The 22,079-nt window shown below is 42.5% G+C and overlaps 1 protein-coding gene across 1 annotated transcript in view; it reads left to right on the top strand.

Moving 5' to 3' along the window:
• The window catches only part of adgra1b (adhesion G protein-coupled receptor A1b), a 168,714-nt gene that overhangs the window by 40,564 nt on the left and 106,071 nt on the right, over positions 1 to 22,079 (top strand). Inside the window, exons 8-12 of the mRNA XM_085800555.1 lie at positions 9,563 to 9,727; positions 13,978 to 14,197; positions 14,671 to 14,820; positions 16,689 to 16,850; positions 17,192 to 17,425. Of these exons, the coding sequence (XP_085656681.1) occupies positions 9,563 to 9,727; positions 13,978 to 14,197; positions 14,671 to 14,820; positions 16,689 to 16,850; positions 17,192 to 17,425 (931 nt within the window). The remainder of the gene's footprint in view (positions 1 to 9,562; positions 9,728 to 13,977; positions 14,198 to 14,670; positions 14,821 to 16,688; positions 16,851 to 17,191; positions 17,426 to 22,079) is intronic.

The following is a 22,079-nucleotide window of genomic DNA, read 5'->3' as shown; positions in this document are numbered from 1 at the left end:
CCTGCCCGTCTCTCACTCACGCACAGGAGCTGTGATTTACCTTTTGTTATTGCCGCCCTTGATAAGGATCTGAAAGGACGGGACAGAATTGGCTTGGCAGCGCGCCAACACCTCAGAGCAATCTGCGGCTCGTCTCTAGAGGTTGACTGTCCAGCCACTCCCTCAGCGCCGGTGCAGCGCCGGCTGATCACACGCTAAGAGGAACAGATGCTGAATCATAATTGTGGTGATAAAGTAGACCGGCAACACGGGGCTTTCGCACATCTTTGTGATAGAAGACGTTGCCGCGAGCCTCCATCCTCTTCCTGTCTTTGTTTTCTCGGTGGTCTGCGGCGCATATGTGTGTACTGTATCTGCGCGCGTGCGTTATACTGTAGTACATGCATTTGATGTAATGCAACAGGCTACGGGGCTCAGATGCAGGAGCACATTGCTGTTGATTAGTTTAACTGCTGCCTGTTCTGACTCAGCCTCTCTAACATAAATATTGATGGAGTGCTGACAGAAATATGTTTCCCTGTGTCAACAGGGCCACAACGCCTCTTGTTGTGTGGTTTATTTGGCAACACGGATGCCTGCTACTTTTCCGCTCCATTTCTGGGAAGGTATACCGTTCCCCTGACTGCAAATGCTACAAACAGTCAATATTTTTTCTTTTCATTATGTACCGGCTCACTGTTTGACATTCTCAGTGATCCCTGTGGTGAATGCACGGCCTTGAATAATTGGATTACAGGGTAGAAAGAGATCTTTTAGTGATGAGTCAGTGTCTTTGTGTCGCAGCAGTGATGTTTCTTGGCACAGTTTATGTTTATTGAGGTATTCATCAACAAGGGTCAATATCATTCTATTGTCACTAGCCTCTCATTACTTACCATTATCAGCTGAGGTGGAGACTAACCTGCTGCATTTAAAGGAATCACGTGTGAGTGTCCTCTGCTATGTAACAGGGTTTCTTGTTGGCAGTCATGCCTGTGGTGATAACGCTGCAGCTGTCTTTGTTTCCACCAGGCAAGAGGTGAGAGTATGGCCTCCGAGCAGCTACCTGGCTTTAGTAGAATAAATGAAACATCCATTGTGTTGTCTGTGAAGGACATTAAGAGCTTCCTCTTCATAACAGCAGCTACATAAAGGCTGTGCTATTGCCGTGGTTACAATTTTACAAGAAGGATATTCTGCTGTCAGGCATCATAGTAACTTTATATCTGGCATCCAGTCACATAACACTATTCATTTCAAGTGTCTCTACAACATTACCAAACACTAACTTTTTTTTTTATTATTACTGTATATTATAACCTTTATTTTTACCTTGAAAGACCATTGAGGAGGGGTCATCATTTACAATGGTGTGGAGAAATTTAACATCATAATAAACATTGTGAACATTTTTTTCAGATGATTTTCAAAATCAAAAACAATTCAAAAACAGCCACCTGAGCTGAGCCACATAGCAACACTGCCCGCTGGTTTGGTTTCAGCTAAGACAAGGAAACTATGAAATGGCACAATTACCATTCAAAAATCAGCTAAATTAACTATGCAAAAAATGTTACATTTTGCATAACATGTGACATGTCTGACTTTATATATTCACGGAAATCCAGGGCAATGCCACGCTGGACTACTTTTCGAACATCGAGCTGCGGCAGCATGTGAACCAAATACACCCAGTGTTATTTGGCTTTTGATGTAGAGCTGGAAGGGACCTGGATAACGGATAGGGGGGCATTGACCCAGTAATAGTTGAGAAACACCAACTCCCAGAATACATAATATCCACTAATATACAACAGCACTGAGAAGTCACTGGCTGTATATCTAAGTCCATCAGATTCCTGATGGCCCTTTGTTGGATCAGAGTAAGGAGAACTCCTTGTGTTATAGCTCTGTACCGGCCACATATGTCGGCTCCCGGTCCAGACGGCTGCTTCTCCAATCTCCCCATCAAACTGTACTGCTCCCTATCTCTCCTCCTTACTCGAAAACCAGCCCTCCAGGGTTTTGACTTAACTATTCCAGCGCTGTGTCCCAATAGAACATGTTGCATTTCTTGTTCCTCCTATTCTGATTAGAGCCCCTGCTTGCAATTACCCACCGCTCTCCTCTTGTGTACACAAATAATGCAATTTTCTCCCTCAAGTGGAACAGTTCAGGTCATGTTGCTCTTGGCACCTGAAATGTGTCCCTCCTGTAGAAAACCTGCAAGAAGCAGCCATCATTTCCATAGCTGATGAGTGTATAACAAGGCTCGGTCCAACAAAAACAATCTGCTCCGCTCGCGCTGAACTTCACCCTTCGCCCTGAGCTGTATTTGGAATTGCAGCGCTGAGAGACGTGTGGGGGAAATTAAGTCCTGTGACTTCATTCATTGAGCCAAAAAACCCCCAAAAAATCAAACTAATGTTCTGCCCTTTGACATGCCAGACTCTGTCAATGCTTGTTTAGCCACAGTGGACAATATATGAGTCATTACACTTGGTGTTGATTTCTTTCACCTTGGATAAATGTCCTCTAAATTAGTCGGCCTCGGCCTGCATGCCCCATCAGAGGGGAAAGACTGAATACACAGGATTTAGCGGGTGGCTTAAAGCCCTCATCTGGATTTGTCGCACAGTGTTGCAGCAATGTGAGCGGAGATGCCAGAGCCACAGTGAAATGACCTCTTTGAAGGTGAACCCAAAATGTTTTGTGGCTATTTTCTCAGCTACATTCTGCTTATCCTGCTTTCGGCTGTATCAGGCACAGAGCCAGTGTACACATTCAAATCATGACATGAGCTTTTGCCTATTGAAACAGGCATTAAATCATGAAATGGGTTTTTTTCTTTGTCATTTTTTTTCTAGTGTTGTATTATGTTTCTTTTCCTGCTTCCTCCCACTTTTACACTGTGCTCTGTGTCATTATAGGATCTCATTTGGTGGCGCAGGTGGGCCGATAAGCTGATCCGTTTACATAGCTCACAGTGAGCAGCAGCAAAAAAGAAAAGGAAAAAAAAAAAGAAAACAGACCCCATGAGGCCTGATGGCTCTGCGATGCGGGCCAGACTCCTGCTGAGTAATGGTGTCAGGCCAAACTCCTGGTGTCAGCTATGCTAGCAGCAGCAGTGGGACCAGCCTGTGATTCATGTTTCATTAATCAAACATTTTAGAGCCCTGTAGCTAACTGGAGCAGACACTTGGATGTATCTTTCTTAATCCTCTCCATTTTTAATCAGGCTAATCTTGCACAAAATGAAGAACCTGGTTTGGAAATATTACTGAAAGCAAAGGGAAAAAGGAGAATGTCTCTTCTGGCTGCCTCTTCTTCCGTGTCTCAGCTGATGATCTCTCTTAAGAATAACAAAAAGAAAGCGTATCTAAAACTCTCTCTGCTCTCTCTCACAAACATAAACTTTAATTTATTTAAATTCAACTATTTCCTCCTGTATTACATTCTACTGTGTTTTCTTTAAATCCTCATGTTTTCTTTTCCACATCTTCTGTCTCGCGTTGAGCTTCTGTGCATCAGTTGCTAAGGACACCAAATTTGATTATGTCTGCACATAGACACTTTTACCTCTGGGTTCATCACCTCGCTGCTTGCCAGTTTCAGTCAATAAAGAAAAACATGAGCTCTTAGTTGCACTGGATGACGTTCAATAGGAAGAAAGTGAAGTGTAAATTATTAACAGTCTACATTACACACTGTGTAAAGTAATGGATACAGTGGGTTAAGACAAGGAGCTGCATAATGACAATAGCATGTTCATTAAGTCAGATTACAACCTGTTTGTGTGGGTGTACATATGGCGGTGTGCCTGTGTGTATGTTTACATGCAGAATGTGTTCCCCTAAGATGAGACTTAGCTTCAGAACATTTCTAATGCAAAGCTGTCACAAGTTCAGTAAGTGCAATCGGCAAGTTTGAATTTTATTTGCAACTTTACCGTCACGTAAGCAACATTATGTAAACAAATTGTTAAATATCAGTGTGCGAACATAAATGCTCTTAATGAGTCCTCTGGGAGCTGCTCCACAATGGTGCAGTGTTGCCGTGGATGTAGGTCAGTGCTTTGTGTATGACTTATGTGTGCCCCTGCCCTACTACTTTCCACATACTGGAGCAATTTCTTCATATGTTTGTTATGTGGGGGCGACCTTTTTTCTCTGAGAACCGGCCTCCTCTGCTCCACTTGTGCTGTCTGGGTGCAGCAGGTCGCCGAGGACGTTTGTGATGAGACTGCAGGAGAAAGTGATGTCCTCCTCTGAGAGGCAAGCGGTGGGAGACAGAGGAAGAGAGAGAGGGAGAGAGGGAGAGAGGGAGAGAAGGGGAGAGAGGTGGGCGGCTGGGTGTGGAGTGGGGGGTGTGGGGGCGGTGGTGGTGGTGGTGGTATTTCCCTGTGTATTTCCCAGCATTCAGACAGTTGGCCCGTGTTCAGCGGTGATGTAACTGTCCCCTCTACAGACTATTCATGGTGAGAGAAAACAAGTGCAGCAGCCCTGTCACAGACACTTGCATGCATGTAATCACTCAGTGTACACATACAAAGCACCGCCTCCACCTCCATCATCACCACCATCACCATCATCATCATCACCATCATCATTCAGCTGGAATTTATTAACATTCATCTAAAAGTAAACAACTGAGAAGGTTTAATTCCACTCCACTGGCTGTTTTATTTTTTAATACAAAATGTTCTCATAGTGACACAGTGATAACACTGATTCTGTTGAACCAGGGGACATTTGGTGACTTGTGAGTTATTTTAACTGGCTACAAATGGTCCTTTTTAAATGATTTGTCATGCAAAGTCAGAGTGTTTTGCACTGTCTTTCATAGACTGGGGCTTGCTGGGGGCGTGCTAATTTATTGATGAGGCTATCACATTTTGTTAGCATTCTGGAAACAGGGAAAAAACAACAGGGTCCTGTGTGAGTTTCGCTGACCATTAGTTCATCCCGACATCCTGCCTGGGCAGATTTTGTCGCTCTATAATACCACCTGACTACCTCCTTTGCTGCTGTCATACCTATGTCATAGATGATAATGTTATGAGTCATTCTATCGTGCAGCTAGCATACAAAAAAAGCATGCTGAATATCAGATACTAAAGGGAAAATGCTGCTCTTGACCTGAGCAGTATAAACCTGTGAGTTGTTTCCTGCAAATATTTTATGCATACATATAATTGCAAAAAAAAAAAAAAGAAGAAGAAGAAAAAAAGTGGACATTATAGCACACACATGGGAGTCAGGCAAGTTCATCAAACATCTAGGTCATCTCTTTGGTGGATATGTTGAAATCTAGAGCTCCATAGCCTCAACCTGCAGTTCCCTATGGTGAAACACAAGTGGAATCTATAGAGGAGGCTCTGGCTAAATCAATAAGCAAATGGGCATATTTTGGCTTTAAATACAGTAATTGTAATGAGTCTGAGGGGTGTTCCATGAATCACTTTGGGCCCCCATGTAATACTAGTCCTGTGCAAATAGAGTCTGATAAGCATGACTAACAGATTTGGTCTTTCACTTCACCTTCCAATATGTTATCTATATAATCTGTTAGGGTTTCAGACAGCGCAAGTCCTCATTGTGGTTTGTTATATAACTGCAGAGAAGGGTAGAGAAGGATAGCTGGACTGAGCCCAGGGGGTTTCAGTCTGAAGCCCATCCACACTTTAAACTCAACTTATGTCCTGTGGAAGAGGGAGGATGTTTTTTTAAAGGGGTGGTGAGTGAGAGAGAGTGGGGTTGTGTGAGTGAAAATAAGCAAAATACATGTGTGAAGGAGAGGTAATGGTCTGGGTTACAGTTCAGAATCTCTCCATAAACTAAATGTTTGAGTAAAGTTGACACACAGACGCCATCACAGTCATGTTAGGGTGACTCACTCCTACAGTGAGATGCAGTAAAGCATGCAGCCATTCTTACAAACTGTAGAAATCTGTCTGAATTACAATACTTCAAAAGAAGCTGCTGTTCAAACGATTAAATGACTTGTGCTAAATTAAAAAAAATCCTTCTGAACCAGCTAAAAATGCCCAGAAGAACTTTTTAGACAACTGCAAATATTTATGCACATGTAAAAACCTTCACATGTATTCACAGACAGTTGGACACAGACACACGCACACATGCACGCATGCACACACATTGCTCTCTAGCCCAGAATGTCATCATCTCAGTCAAGCGTTCAAATCTGATTTAGGGCCTTTTAGAAAAGCAATCAGAAAAGAGAGCTTTAGTGGAACACAGAAGATGAAATCAGGACTTATTATATTCCTTTTCATAACTCGCTCACAGAAAGTCACTGGAGCAAAGTCATGGGTCCGTTCAGTGGAGAGAAGGTTCTGTTTTCTGTTTGCTTCCCCTCACTAAGCAAACAGTGGAGCTGTAGAGATGAATTTACACCAATGCGCTGTGATGTGGAAACGTTAGAATATTTTACCGTATTCCTTCTCTGGTGGATTTAGGTCAACTTCATTCTGACATTTTTACTAATGACCTGTCATTATTGTGTTCTTTACCTCTTCTCTTCTGTACTTGCATCTGTTTGCATCAACGCTTGTGTATCAAACACTGAGAGATCTCTCCTTTAATCCTATTAGTCTTACTTGTGTTTAAGGGCACATTCACACCTCAGCTGTTTGTTTCTTGTTTTACCTTCTGAGTTCACTGAGCTCTGCTTAGTGAGAGTACTTTCATCCAGTTTATCAACCATTAAAAGGAAATGTGAGACATACCTTTGGTCTTAGTTGTTTACCTCTTCAGGAACTCCCCTCTGTAAAAAAAAATACACTGAGTCTAGTGGGACATCAATATTCATGATTTGTTTGACCTCCTCTTTTATGTTCTACCAGAATCCCATAAGATAAGAGAATGATCCACTATCATTACACACTTCCCTCAGTGCAGAGCTGTTGAGGGCCCTTTATCACACATTGACTCTATTGCTGAGCCTCTCAATAACCTACTTTTCAACATTTCTGTCTAAGAATGCCCATTGATGCCTTTATGGCAAATAGCATATAAATCATAATTCCTCCATATCTTTTCCTCTATTAACTGTATTTATCTCTCGTTCACATATTTCCTTTACATAAAAAGTGGTCTCTGCTAAGTCAATTAATGACATTTCACATTCAATACTGCACAACACACCAGTAAAATACTGCTCCACATTTCTTGAGCCTCTTTGGATCATATTCCAATGTTGCCTTGCTATGCTGCATGTCACAGGATGACTCATCAGTTAATCTGTCAGTTTCTTCATTTGTTAATGTATTGATAATTTTTATATAGAATATTACAAATTATTCAAATAGACCGATTAGGGATCGACCAATAGGGCTTTTTCAGGGCCGACACCATTATTAGTGATCAAAGAAACCAATAACCGATAAAAAAAATGAAGATTTTGGTGGTAAAATTTAGAATAACACACCTGGGATTAGACTGAATGCAGTATACTGTTTGTTTCTTTTTTATACACTATGAAAATCTGTGATAAAAAGACCTTGTACCTTTGTAGAATAACAAACTCCAACACATATCTTGATTCAGTGGGGGTTGTGGGCGGGACATGGTTACACAGCCAAGAGTGGCTTCAGGCAGAGAGACAGCTACATCAGAGCCAAAGCAGCGTGTTTTAAAATAAATGTATTTAATTGGTTATTGGTGAAAAAAAACGCCACACCGATTATCGAAAAGATGCCAAATAACGGCTGATATTATCGGCCATGCCGATAATCGGTCTATCCCAAACCCTAATTTCCCAAAGTGATTGCTACATAGCCAGCAGTTACTCTGCTGAAGTTAGCATGCTAACCAGCTAGCCCCAGCACACCTTTGTTAGTGACTCTCTGTAGCGCGCAGTGTGTCTGAAGATGTAGAGGAGGCGTCAGAACCTCTTGTCTTGTAAAGTCTGGAATGGTAATGGTAATTCAGTAGTCACTTCAGGTCTTCATGACACAGGGGAATATCAATATACAATGTATATTAATATTCCCAATGTATACAATGTATATTAATATTCCCAATGTATACAATGTATGTTAATATTCCCCTGTGTCATGAAGACCTGAGGGTCATGTTGCACTAGTGCAACATGACCCTCTGTGTGTTTACAGACACCGATATGTCAGTACAATGAGAAATCTGTTGGTCCACTTTTATTCCTCTCATGTTTCCAAAACCAACACTGGTATGATTTTTATCTTTGGTGTTTGGCAAATGATCCAAACTACTGGTGTGAAAGCAATTTAAATTGGTTTATTTAGGGTAGAGGAATAAATCCTAATATCATTAGTTCCAGACTGATCATGTATCTTTTACCTGGGCTCTCTCTGTGTGGAGTTTGAATGCCCATGTGGTTTGGATGCTCGAGTTTGTTTCCATTCTGCAAACACATGCAGTTAAGGTGAATTACAGACCTTGAATTCAAGGCCAGGAGCAGTGAATGTGTTTTGGTTTGTGCGTCAGCCCTGTGATGGTGTTCCACTGCCTTTCACAACATGCATGCTGGGCTAAAAGACTAAAAGCATTATACTGGTAGTAAGAACACTGAGAGCAAAAGGGGAGAAGCAGAGAGAGATGCAGACAAAATGAAGGCATTTAATGTTTCTGAATAAATATTTCCCTCACATCCTCTGAGAAACGTTTTCTGGGATTACAGCTTCTCCACATCAGAGCCGCTCAGCCTCTAATCATCTTTACTCTGGAAGATTTCAGTTTCTTGTCCAGTCTGTCACTTATCATTTTAATGTCAACTGTCACACATTCTCATTTGTGCAGCATTGTTCCCTAAGTTGCATTTTGAAACTTTATACAGTGGTGTACTAGGACTTGTGTTATGAACGATCGCAGCTCAATTAAATCACAAAATAGGCATTAGCCCCTCAAGTACACACAGAGCAAAGTATATTTGACTACAACTGGATTGTATTTGGAAATTTAACAGTTGGCATTTCTCACAGAGGTAGTATAGCCTATCCATGGTGATAATGCCCGTTGCTTAGCAGTCTCTGCCGGCTCTACTCCTTTTTTTCATAAGGAGTAAAATCCTCAAGATTAGTCGCCTTGGCAAATGGTCTGCATTGGCTCTTTGTCACTGTTTCACCATCTTTTGTTTAATCAGGCATTTTCCATTGAGATAGGAATCGCTGTGACAAAGTAGGAAAGATAAGCATGAGTAATGATCATCTTAACTCCCAGCCAACATTTTAAGCCACTGCATACTCATACATGCATAAGGGTCTCTTGAATAAATTAGATTTTGTGAAGCACATACATACATGCACACACATTTCTCCATTGACTGTAGAATCCTTAAGATTTTGCCCTAACCTCAACCCCTTTGCTGTAGGACTAACTTTAATCCTCAAACTAATCCAAACCATTTTTAAATCAAGCCCTAACACAAACTTAATCCCAAAACTATATTCAACCCTGAACCTAAGGCCACGTCCTGATCCAGCACGCCGTACAAACCTTTCAAAGATGTTTAATGTTCATAGGGACACATTTAGCAACACACAGACCCAGGCTCACAGTTTCACACCTCCGCTCTCCTCCCACAGCGAGGTCATCCTCTCCAACATCGACGTGGGCATCGCCGGCATCTGGGAGTGCCTGGTGATCAGTTCCCGTGGCAACACCTCTCAGCAAATGGAGATAGTTGTTCTGGAGACGTCGGCACCATACTGCCCCACTGACAGAGTCACCAACAACAAAGGGGACTTCAGGTGAGTGGCCTCACAGCGGTGATGCACCGTCCAGCTGCTGAGCCATGTGTGGTCAAACACTGTCAGCTCTATTGTGTCTATCAGGGCTGACATTTTTGGGACATGTTTGCTTTCTTGCTGAGACTTAAATGTGACCGTTGACATCACTTGCGTGCCTGGGCAGTAAATATGAAGCTACCTCCAGTAGGGTACCAAAATTAGCAGCCAACCAGCTAAAACTGGATGACATGAATTCAAAATGATAGCATCATTATTTTGAAACCTTAACCCCTGTGATGATTAATTGTTGATTACCTTGGTACTCCTCATACAGTATTTTGCAGTGAAATTGGGCTCCAGGTCATTAAAAAACTGTGTTACCTTTGGTCCTTATTCATATTGCATTCACCACCTCTGGTAGTTGTGACTGAATCAGTCAGCAGGTGAGGCTGGTGTATGTGTCATGTTTTCCAAAGATCTAACCAACCAACAAAAATGAGTCCAGTTTTGTAGAGTGTCAGTTGTAAGTGTCCTGAATACTCCACAGTAGTGAGGAGGCAAAACATAGCAGTAGTGAATGTGCTGGTATCAGTGTGGCTGCAGCCCGAGGCTCAGTGTTTGTTCTTGTGTCGTCCATATTTGACAACTATAATCTAAGTTGGAAGAAGTGAAGACAATATGACTGAACACAAAGCAATTTTTAGGGTATAGTTTATCAATGCATGCATTGGGGTAAGTTAAAGTAGCATTATCGCAAATACACCAGTAATAACAATAAAAAAAACTGAAATATGTAATGAATAGGTCCAGGGGAGCTATAACTATATGTACACAAAATATAGCCAATGGTGTAGTGCCTGTGGAGCAAATGCAGAATTCCTTTTTGTTATGAGACAAGCCGGTCAGGCGCTTAGCTCCACCTCCTGATTGGCATGCTATGTAAAGAGAATCTGATACGCTGCACCACTGCCTGCATAGTGGCTGAACAAAGAATTGGAATTTGCGATAGTGCTACTTTATGATCTGAATAAACCAACATGAGCAAGATGAAATCTGTGAGAAGTTATTAATGTTTTTGTTAAAAATGTTTACCTCCAGCCCTGGTATTACATGATATCTTTCATTTCATTTCATTTCTTTATTTATTGAATTGGGACAGTGCACATTCATCAACACTGATGCATTAAGTACCAGTGTAAATGTGCCGGACTTAGCACAACTAAATTTCAGCCGCAGTCCCAAGGCAGGTTTCTGAGACAGGCCACCAGGAAAACCTCTGTGTACCTTTACTGAACTGCTTTTTTAAAAAATTTTTTTACAAAGTACACAAATAAGAAATAATTTGTTATGAGATGTCTGAGATGCTGGAAAGCTTCGGAGGTGCAGATTTTATGACCTCTGCACAAAGAGGTCTCTCATATTAAGTTGAGCCAACTGCCCCCTGGTGGTAGCTTTTTATACGCGCTGACATGGGATTAATCCTGTTTAACTATCGTAAGAAAACAAGTGTACTTCGGGAAAAGGTTTCTGTCATTAGGTAAAAAATAACTGCATAGAATAAGGTTATATAAATAACCAATGCCCTCTTAACTGTTCTCTTTGTTTAGCTTTCAGTTCTGTGCAATTAGCGTTAATGGACAGTAATCACCAGGTTTCAGAGCTGCTAGTAGGCAGAGTTCAGCAAAATAATAGTTGATCCTCAGTGTAATTTAATTCACCAGAAATATTCCCAATTATATAGTCTACTGTATAAAAATTAATACTGTAATCAGAGCGCTCACTCTGCTATTATCTCTCCACGTACAGTGCAGTAGAGGTATTTGAGTCTCTTGATGGCTTTGTGCTGGTTTCTGTTCTACTTGAGGACAATGTGTATCACCTAGTGCACATTGTACCAGGCTCATTGACCATGAGAGACCAAGGCTGTGACCACACAGTGCAGCCTGGACACTTATATATAAATAATTGCATGAGTGATACGCAAAGTCTCACAAAACATTACAGCCCTATGTTATACAGCTTTACAGCAAGACTATTAAAAAAAAAGGAGATTACATATTCCTGTGACTGAGGATTCATATAAAAGGAAGAGCAGAGACGCTCCATCACTCCTCTTTTTCCTTGTGACCACCTTGAAAGCTTGCAGTTTTTCACACACAGTCACATCCTCCACTCCTCCTGCCCCGTGGGTGTGCTGTTGTCGTGTACTCTCCTTACTAGCTGCTGTACTTTACAGCCTACCTCTAGTGCAGCAAGCACCGAGGCTTTGTTTCTGCCGGAGCACTGGAGTAATGGGCTGGAAAATGAGCCCACTTTTTTGTTGGGGGCGAAATTAACGCCATTTATTACTAAGTAGCTGCTGCTGCTGCAACAATGTGGATGGAGAGAGAGAGAGGGGAAAAAGAGGACAGGGTGTGGAGCAGACGGATGGCAGGTCTCTACCCTTGGAAGCGACCACCAGCCCTCCTACTCCTTTATTTTAATTTAAATGAAGTCAGAAGTGTTGTCACATTAAAGGACAATTCCGGGCAAATTCAACTCGGGGCTGTATTTTCCTAACATTTTAGGTCTAAAAGAGGGAATCTGAAGATTTTCAGTTTAATTGCTCCTGTTTTGCGGTAGTTGTGTCTGTCCCCACATCGCTATGGCAGCGATGAATGGGAGCGGATTGAAGTTCCGCTGCTTAGGCTGTTTACAGCCCTCAAAGCCGCAATTTTTTTCCACAGACAGCGTCGGATGGCTACTCAAACATGCACCGAGAAGTTTGTTTAATTCAAGCAAGTCAAGAGTTGATATTCCTGTGTTTATGACACAAACGGGAGCTTCCGACTGCACGTAAACACACAGAATGCGTCAACTTGGGTCTCGCGCGAGACTCCACGGCTTGCTTGAAGTAAACAGACTTCTCGGTGCATGTTTGAGTAGCCATCTGACGCTGTCTGTGGAAAAAATTGCGGCTTTGAGGGATGTGAACAGCCTGAGCAGCGGAACTTCAATCTGCTCCATTCATCGCTGCCGTGGCGATGCGGGGACAGTTAACTACCGCAAAACAGGAGCAATTTAACTGAAAATCTTCAGATTCATTTTTTTAGACCTAAAATGTTAGGAAAATACAACCCCGAGTTGAATTTGCTCTGAATTGTCCTTTAAGCTTTACTTCAGCAAACTCTCTTCAGTAGGATTTCCATGCTGCCTCAAAGAGAAAACCTTAACACATGAGATGTGTGCTTCTCAGGCAAATTGACAAACTCTCCTAAGGCTGCAGGCGGCAGAAAAAAAGACATTTAATCTACAACAGCAGCAAGAAACAAAACCTGGAGTCCTTTTATTACCAAGGAAATGGAGTCTAATGTAGTGGACTGTGATTGTTTGGCTGGCTTTTTACACTCAAATGAGCTTTTTTTACTGAAACACTAACAGGCATTACCCATAAAATGAAAAATTTAAAATCACCCCGGCCCTTATCACAGGTTGGTCAGTAGAGCAGCTCCAGGACTTGGCTCTTGATGACATTATTGAGAAAGTCTCATTTCTTGCTTCAGAGGCGACTTCACTGAACTTTGCACGGCCATATGAACAACTCGTATAATTACTGTTTAAGGCTGAGAACAGATCAGGTTTCTGCTTTAAGTACACATCATTCTTACGCACGTTTGTGGTGCATATTAAAGCGGTATGCATTAGACTTAGTATTGCACTTTCATACAGCTGTGGGACTTGCCAGAGGCAGATTAAAAAGAAAACTGTCAACATCAAAACACCAGATGTCAAGGTATCCTGACTTCTAGGCCTGATGTTAGTGAAGCTCCACACATGATGCATTTCAATTGTCTCTCCCTCTCCAAGCCCTTCCCCCTCGGTTTGTAACAAAACTTTAAGCTGCATCCAAAATAACCTTGAACATATCATCTTGATTATTTTCTCAAGTTTAAGAAAGCCGCTCCCCAGAAAATAACACACTGCTTCTTTAAGCTCATTCTTCCATTAAAAAAGTTCAGTTTCACCGTGCACAAAGTGGAAAGACGATAAAATTGAAGTTAGTAAATAAAGTTAATTAAGGCAGTAGTCATTAATAACACAGCACATTGTTTCACAATCAAGTATCAAAATCTGGCAGTCTTCTGCAAAAATAATTAGAGCTAGCTGTAAATCAAATATGCAAATTAATAATTTCCTAAGTACAGGGAGTATGAAATTGCCATCTGGTGCAGTGAGTGTAGATTCTCCCATTCACTTCAGTCCCGATCATTTGAGGATGTCTCGTGTGGCAGGTGGCCAAAGACTCTCGCTGGGATCCTGGCCTTCCTGCCCTGCGCTCCTGCCACGTTTGGCTCTGCCCCCCACCCCTCTGGCAGCGCTCCGAACCCCTCCAGCCAGAGGGAGAAGAAGGCATGGCGTCGCTGCGACCGCAACGGACGCTGGGCCGAGGAGGACTACACCCAGTGCCCGTACGCCAGTGAACTGACCCGCGTGCTGCATGAGCTCACCCAGGTATCATCGCTCACAGAGAACCAGCAGAGGAAACAATATTGTTGTTGTTTTTTCAGTATCACTTTGAACATTCACCATGATGTCCCACATGTTGGCTTTTACATATTTTCCAACCTACTTAGACATCAGTAAGATTTAATAATTTCATATTCCTAGAATGCAGAAACAAACATCTGCACTGATTCATCCGTAGCCTGCAGGTATTTGCAGATCTATGCATGTATGCCTTTGTCTGCATAATCCAAAGTGACTGACGACAAGCTGACTTCATTCTGCATTACTCATGGGAATCTTGTATCACATTAAAGGGATCATATTCTCAAAACTACATGCAAGACATGAAATAGCATTATGTTCATTTATTATTTATTGCATGTTGTCAAAGCTGTTTAATGTTATGTCTCTGTTGAATTGTGGTGATGGACTGCGTGATCATCCTCTTTGAATACTACTTTCTTTTTTATTTACTCCAGATAACTATTAACACCACCAACGCTCAGCCTTTAGGCCAGCAGTTAGTCGCCTTCACCAGCAGGGCGGCACACTTCACTGATGTCATGGACGTCATCTTTGTCACACACCTGGTGGAGAGACTGACGAGGCTGATGGAGAAGCGCAGAGATGTAAGAATGAATGCACACAGCACCACAGGCACCGATGCACCACAGCGAGTTCACACCAAAAACAAGGATTGACATGTTTTATGAAATCTGTAGGAGAGAGAGAATTTCTTCTTGAGTTGGAATGCAACAAGAAACATTCATGAAAATATGGGAAAGATGCTACATCCATTATTTAAATGGTTTTTTCTTTCTCTTTCCACCTCGTTATATTGTGAGTATCAGTGGGTTTTAGTATTATGAAGGTAGTCCCCAACTTTTTGCTGTTAGTTTGGATTGTGTTTGTATTTCATGGATTATTTTCTATTTCATTATTCATTTTGATTTGGCTGCTTATGGTTTGAGTTTAAAGGGACAACGAGGAGTTTCTATTCGGTTATAAAAAAGTATCACGTTAATGTGGATGAATCTCCGCAACCCACACTTGTTAATGGGCCCATTTTCGATAAATATATTGTTCTGTCTCTATCGTTATTTTGTTATTATTAGTGATGGCGGAAATGCTGGTCTCCTTACTTTCGGTTTCATGAGAATAACGCAGCTGAATCGCCGTTTATGGTCGGAACTACGACGGTATGTGAACCTCTTTGAACCTCTGACTTTAATTATTGATGAATGAAAACATGAGTCTGTCTTGCGCTCAATAAATCATAAATGTACTGTGAAAACGCTTTGCTTTTCCAAAACTCCTCGTTGTCCCTTTAAGTTTATTTCAAACAGCAAAAAATAAACAAATAAATAGAACCAAAAAAAAAACAGTTACACATCCCTCTAAAAGCAGGGCTGCATGGCTGATCGAAAGGGTCAGGGCTGAAGCTACAAGCTTATAGATGCCCTAACCTCATTGTCTTCGGTTGCTTCTGTATCATCTATTGTAATAAGATACATTACTTCTGGTTACCATTGGGTTCCACAGAAGACTTGGATGGAAAAGCCATCACATTGTTTGAATAGGTCAGCATGACACCTGTACTTTCACCCCTGTCATCCCATGAACACTTTTCTGGAAGCAATGTTTTGCTGTTGCCTTGCAGGTTGAGGTTTATCAGGAAACCTTTGACTTGCTTATGTCGAGGAAACAAGGTTTCTTAAGTGCCCTAATTGAACAAACAGAAAAGGACACTCGAGAGAGAGCCCCAAAAGACGTGGCAACACGCTGCCGTTGTTCCAGCTTCAAACCTTCAATCGATTCCAGACAGCTTAACTTTTCACCTCATGCCATTCCCTCTTGCCCATGGCAGAGATGGACTCTGAATGACAATTATGGTTATGAAGATGCACCTCTTTTTGGGCAACCCATGTTTTTACCTTAAGTGAACCTCTTTTCCGTCTTCGGGCCGCAGGCTATCGCTCGGCTTTGCATAACGCTGAAGGTCAGGCTGCGTGGAGGGGGAGGGTGTCGAGCTCAGTCAGTCAAAAAAATCAATATTAGCTCTCACTTGTCCAATTAGTCATCTTAGGTCATTCTGAAGGAGATATTATGATGGGATACTTTGCGTTTTATCTTGGTGAACACAATGGTGGGGGAGGCCACCCTCATTCATCCCATAGAGAACAGTCAAATGAAGCAACAATGAGAAGTACAGTAAGTAAATAGCAAACTGCCATCTCAAGGAAGTGATTAGGCCCCATTGGAGCTGCTAATCTAAATTAAATCTCCCTGTAATGAATGAAGCCACCGTTGCCTCCCTCACAGTTGTGACTGGAGATCATAAATGTGCCTGTTGTTGTGGATATGATTGATGTGCATGATGAGCCTGCCTCATGGAGTGTGTGTGTGTATGTGTGTGTGCATGGGGGGTTTGTACATACAGGTTGTGCAATTGTGAACGTACACCATTTACACACATGTCTGTTTGTGTTTTCCGCAGCTCGGGGACTACATATCAGACATAGCCAGCAACATGATGCGAGTGGAGGAGCACATCCTGTGGATGGCCCAGAACGAGGCCAGGGCGTGCACTCGCATTGTCCAGTGTGTGGAGCGCATCGCCGACCTGGCACTGACTGGAGACAATCAGTCCATTTCTAAGGTACGGCTGCTAGGACACTAGGACAGACCTTCTCTTCCAGCCACAGTCAGGCAGGGAAGAGGTTGATTATTTGACTAAATGTCTCGTAGCTTTACCCCCTTTTTTTTCTTCCTGAGGTTTAGAATGAGAATTTAATTTGCCTCGAGCAGATAGCTAGAATAAGGCTAGAGAAAGATAAATTGCTTCCTCTCTTTGTTTCTTCTCGCTTCCATCTATTTTTCTCCCCTCCTCTGTCACTTGGGATAAAAGCGTCTGCTAAATGACTAATATAAAAATCTATTCCCTCCCCTCTCCTCTGTCACTCTGTCCCTCACTCCTAATTTTCGGCCTCCCTCCCTCAGGTGTCGGCCAACATCGCTCTGGAGGCTTTTCTGATCCGGCCGTCTAACTTCCTGGGCCTGTCCTGCACGGCGCTCCAGCGGCCCCCCTCGTCCTCGCCCTCCCCCGTCCCTGACAGCCACCACCACGCTGACAAGGGCGCGAGCAGAGAGCGTGATGCCGTGGGGGAATCGTGGCTCAACTTAAAATGCCACACTGTCAACAACAGCGGCTCGCCGGCCAGTCAGCTCAGCAAGGTAAGGGCACAAGTTAATAAATGGCGTGAAACTTTCTAAAATATGCTATTCCGCTCTTTTTCTCACCTCTTTTGCTGAAATCCAGCGGATCTGGCCCGAGGTCAGAGAATGTCGTCTCTCTTTCTAACTCTCAGCGGGGTCTTTTTTAAAAGCCACACATACTTTTGTATTTCTTGACACTCTGTTCAAATGCAGGGATGAGAAAAAGGACAGGAGATGTTCTAAAAGCATTTGAGAAAGAATAAAATATGAGACTGGGAGTACAGCTTGTACAGTGGCTCGTGGGCACAATAAAATGAATTTTCCAACACCACACAGTTGAAGCATGCGAGAAGGATTACCAACTGCTCTTAAGTCTCTCGTCGCCTATTTGTCCTGGCAAGATGACACCTTGTTTGGCTTTGTTGGCACGCCATAGATCAGCTGGTGATAGGTGGGGCTGTAGTGAGGGTAGGGCCTGCAAATAGGACAGTAATTTGGGAGTCGGTGAATGTGGGGCACACCCTTATGATGGATACGATGGCCTTGCGCGGCCATCACATTATATCAGCTGCAGGCCACCACCATGGCTCCAGTTGAAGCTGTCCCAGATGACAAATACCACGTCAAACAGATCAGAGACGCTCTGCAGGCAACGCGCTCGGCTCACCTCACACCGAAGTGGCTTGTCTCTGCAACATCTGAACAGTTTGCACCCTCTAGCTACTCGGCCTGCAGTCCGCCGAATTCATCAGCGTGCGTGCGAGTGAGTCCGCCGTCTGTGTATGTTAGTGTGTGTATCAGTGGGTGTGTGTTTATCTTTCAGTCTGCTGGTTTATTTCATTCCCCCCGTCTTCTCCTTCTCTGGTGAGATGGTGTCACGTCTCTGTGGTTTTGTTCGCAATTATAGCACTTAGTTCTGGCTCCAGGCTGTACGGAGCATGCATGTGTAGAATATGTGTATGCGTTTGTGGGAGATGATTGAGGTCAGCTGCATCATGGGAAGGACAGTATCACAGATGGGCCCAAAACAAACAAATAAAAATTGAAAAACAAACAAACAAACAAACGCCTGCTGGTATATTTATGCTGATAGATAGTGGATTCTCACACTGTGTCTTTTGAGTAGCAAATTCTGCACGAGCATGAAACCCCCAGTCTGATGGATTTGGATTTTCACAGTAAATGTGAGATGATGTGGTGGACGTGTGGCGCGCTCTAAGGCTTCTCATCGTTGCCTAATCTCAAGTAAGAGTCTTAGTTAAGTTTAGTATTTAAGAAAGGAAGCTTCTATCTGTCCTCTTCATTACTGTGATTTGGGATTTCTGCCATGAAATATGTGACCAAATCTAAATGTTTCATTCTACACAAATTTGGCATTTCATCAGGTTTTTGTGTGAAATTTTCCTGACATCTCAGTGGGAAGTAGAAACAGCTTTTTGTCCCCCAAATGTACACAGCCTCCACGTGCTGACAGGGTATCAGCTGTTGCCATGCTCTACAACAGCATGGAGATATATTTAGTGATATTTTTTTTGCATGAGTAAAAGCCATTATGGTCATGGTCGATCTCTAATGAAGTTCAGTTGTGTTTTTGAGTCCAAATTGGTAAAATGTGGAGGTTTTCTAAAATGGTCATTTTTATTGGCAGCAACCACTGAACGAGTGGCTGAAGTTGGCAGAGCTGTGCTCTACTGTATGTGCTGTGATGCGAAGGACAGGAGCAATGACTGTAAAGCACTGGCTTGATATCTATGTAGAATCCATCACATTATTTTCAAGTTCATTGACTTGAGCTGCTAGTACCAGTGTAACCAGTCCATCCTCGAATGCAGCATAGTGCTACAAAGACAAGCCAGTGATCATTTAGCAGACGTCAGTAATGATCAAAGGGAATTAATACTATATATTGTTCACCGTGTCGTGCTTATTCCAGCAGTCCCACACAGCAAATGGGAAAAGAAAAGGTCTAAAGAACAGACAGAAGAAGGGATTCAGATTCTATAAAAAGCCATTGAACCTAAATCCTGGGCAGCGGGAGAGTCACTGCTGTTATTAACAGTGGATTTGTTTGACATCTCAATCAGCTTTTTTTTTTTTTTTTTTTTTAAAGCAAGTGAGATCAGAGGAAGCTCACAATGGCCAAACCAGCTTGCTGTAGGATGGAGTTCTGCTTGAAGTCTCTGGCTTTTTCTTTGGTGCATGAGATTTATTTCTAGGCCAAGTTGAGAAATCAGAACTGAAGCAGCTATTCACATATCAGTCGTTGTGTCCATCGCACATAACTCATGTACTCTGTGCTTGACTCTGCATGCACCGATGCAGCCTGCAATTACCTTCTCCTCCAAGTGAAATTAATCAAGGTCTTTTGCAGGAAAGCAAACCGATTATATTAGAGTTCTCCATTATGTAAAAAAAAAAGAAAAGCAGCTTCTCCAGATAATCAGTTATATCTCGACTGTATAACCTATATCAGCAGTATCACGCAGTGCTATTATGTATACATTATTGCCTTAAGACAGTGATGGAGATTATTACTGTTTCGCTGGCTGAGCCGGCATGGAGGAATCATAATAATAGAACAGTACATTAGAGGCTGTAGCCATACTGTATCTCCATTAAGGTAATCTTGATTTAACAAGGCTAAGAACATCACGTAATAAATGAAGTGGCCAATAAACTAGGAGAGTGCTTGTAGGTGGAGAGAGGGTCACACACATTCAACTTCAATCAGACTCAGAAGGTGCTCTACTTCATTATTGTCTTGGTATGATGAACACGCTATATTGTACATGTAGACATGAACTAGAGATGATGAGGGGATAGAGACGCGCAGCAGTCCAGGATATAAGGACATAATCGGTAGGAATCCTTTTTCTTGTTTTTTGCGTTTTGGCATTTTATTCAGAAGGTGCAGTCCGTTTGGACATCTTTCTTTTTAAGACTTGATATATTTGGATTTTTTTTTTGACAATAAAGAAAAAAAATGTGAAGAGTCAGTTTTTTGGCATGAGATGAAGAAGTGTAACAGTATTTCCAGCTCATTTAGCGTGCAGAATGAACACAGCTTGTCCTCCCTGGGCGATTCACACTCTCACACCTCACAAGCCGCCCAGTTTCACAGCTCCTGCTCCTCTGGAACAGTTGTGGGGTGAAGAGCGGAGCCCTGCATGAGAGCACTTTAATGGTAATTGTTGAGGGACTTAAACAGCTTATAAAAATGGCTCTAATCTATTCAAGCTATCATCATCCTGCACCAGTATAATAAAATTTCCACCTACCTCCACCGCTACCTTTCTTGGGGCTTGTGGGAAAGAATTTGCCAATTATTGCTCATGTTGTTGTGAGACTTCATATGTGTTTGCAGGCATGTGTGCGACATCACTTGCAACAGGAAAGACAAATTGAAAGAAGGGTTTAAAGAGCTATTAAATGAATTTATTTGGCATCTTGTATAGAACAGGAAAAATTAAAGGGATATGAGAGGAGTCTTTGGTGATTATTATTTAGCTATCATTTAACAGGGATAGTCACGGCATGAGTCATCCTGAAATCCTCCCGTGGAGTCTAGACACTGGTGGTGAGAGAGAGAGAGAGAAAAACAGACGAGTCGAAGATCTGTATGGATGCGATGTGGAGAGGGCTTGTTTATAAGCTCAGCAGACGGACCTGCTGGACGGCTGGCCCTGACGGAAACTGGAGGTGTGAGGGTGGAGGCTGGCTGCGCCGACCCGACTCTGAAAGAAAAAAACTGAAAACAGCAGAGAAAGGGACGGTTTTAAAATGAAAACAGCTATGAGACGTTTGGCTAGTGGAGGTGGTGGCAAACACTCGCCAGCTTCACCTGACTTGACGTCAGCTTTGTTTTACAATGTTGGGTCACCTCCAGTTCCCTCAGTGCTTCACCATCCATGATCTCACCCAAACTGCACTTCTTTCCTCCACTGCAGTGGAAATGTCACAGTAATAGCTACTGGTCACCATCCATGTTTATATTGATGCGAAAGCTCTTGGGTTTTTCTTTTTTCCTGAAGTTGATCTTTCAGATTTTACCTCAGTAACTATGTTTCTGATTGAGACGGTGGTCTGTGATGACAATCCAGAAGTCAAATATCTTTAAGTGAAGTTGTTTCCCCGGAGTCATTGCTGACAATGCTGCAGCCACCAGTGCAACAAGTCTTTTACAGTACGTGTCAGGTTGTCCAAACATTTAATGAATGTCTGTCACACATAAGAAAAGGAAGACACAGTTTGAACTGCCTACACACAGGGAGATAACTTGTATGATTCCTATGATCATGGGTTAATGATGCAGTTGTGTGTTGTGGATGCATCTTATAAGGTTCAGAGCATCATCTGCACTGTTGGTGTGAGGCAAGGCAAGGCAAGGCAATTTTATTTGTATAGCCCGTTTTTACAAACAGTTTGTCTCAAAGGGCTTTACATGGCATCGTAACAGCATCCTCTGCCCTCAGACCCACACATCGACTGAGGAAAAACTCCATGGAAAACCCTTTTAACAGGGAAAAATCGGAGAAACCTCAGGGTGAGCAACAGAGGAGGGATCCCTCACCCAGGACGGACAGACGTGCAATAGATGTTATTACAGACAAGAAAACAGTTTATAGTGTGAGAATTGTACAATTAGAAAATGAAATGAATGATCCTCATTCCA

Source organism: Trachurus japonicus, chromosome 15 (genome assembly GCF_045865225.1).
Source record: "Trachurus japonicus isolate A0001 chromosome 15, Traja_1.0".
Classification (NCBI taxonomy): Eukaryota; Metazoa; Chordata; class Actinopteri; order Carangiformes; family Carangidae; genus Trachurus; species Trachurus japonicus.
The sequence above is the reverse complement of the archived record's forward strand: the minus strand, read 5'-3'. Positions and strand labels throughout refer to the sequence as shown.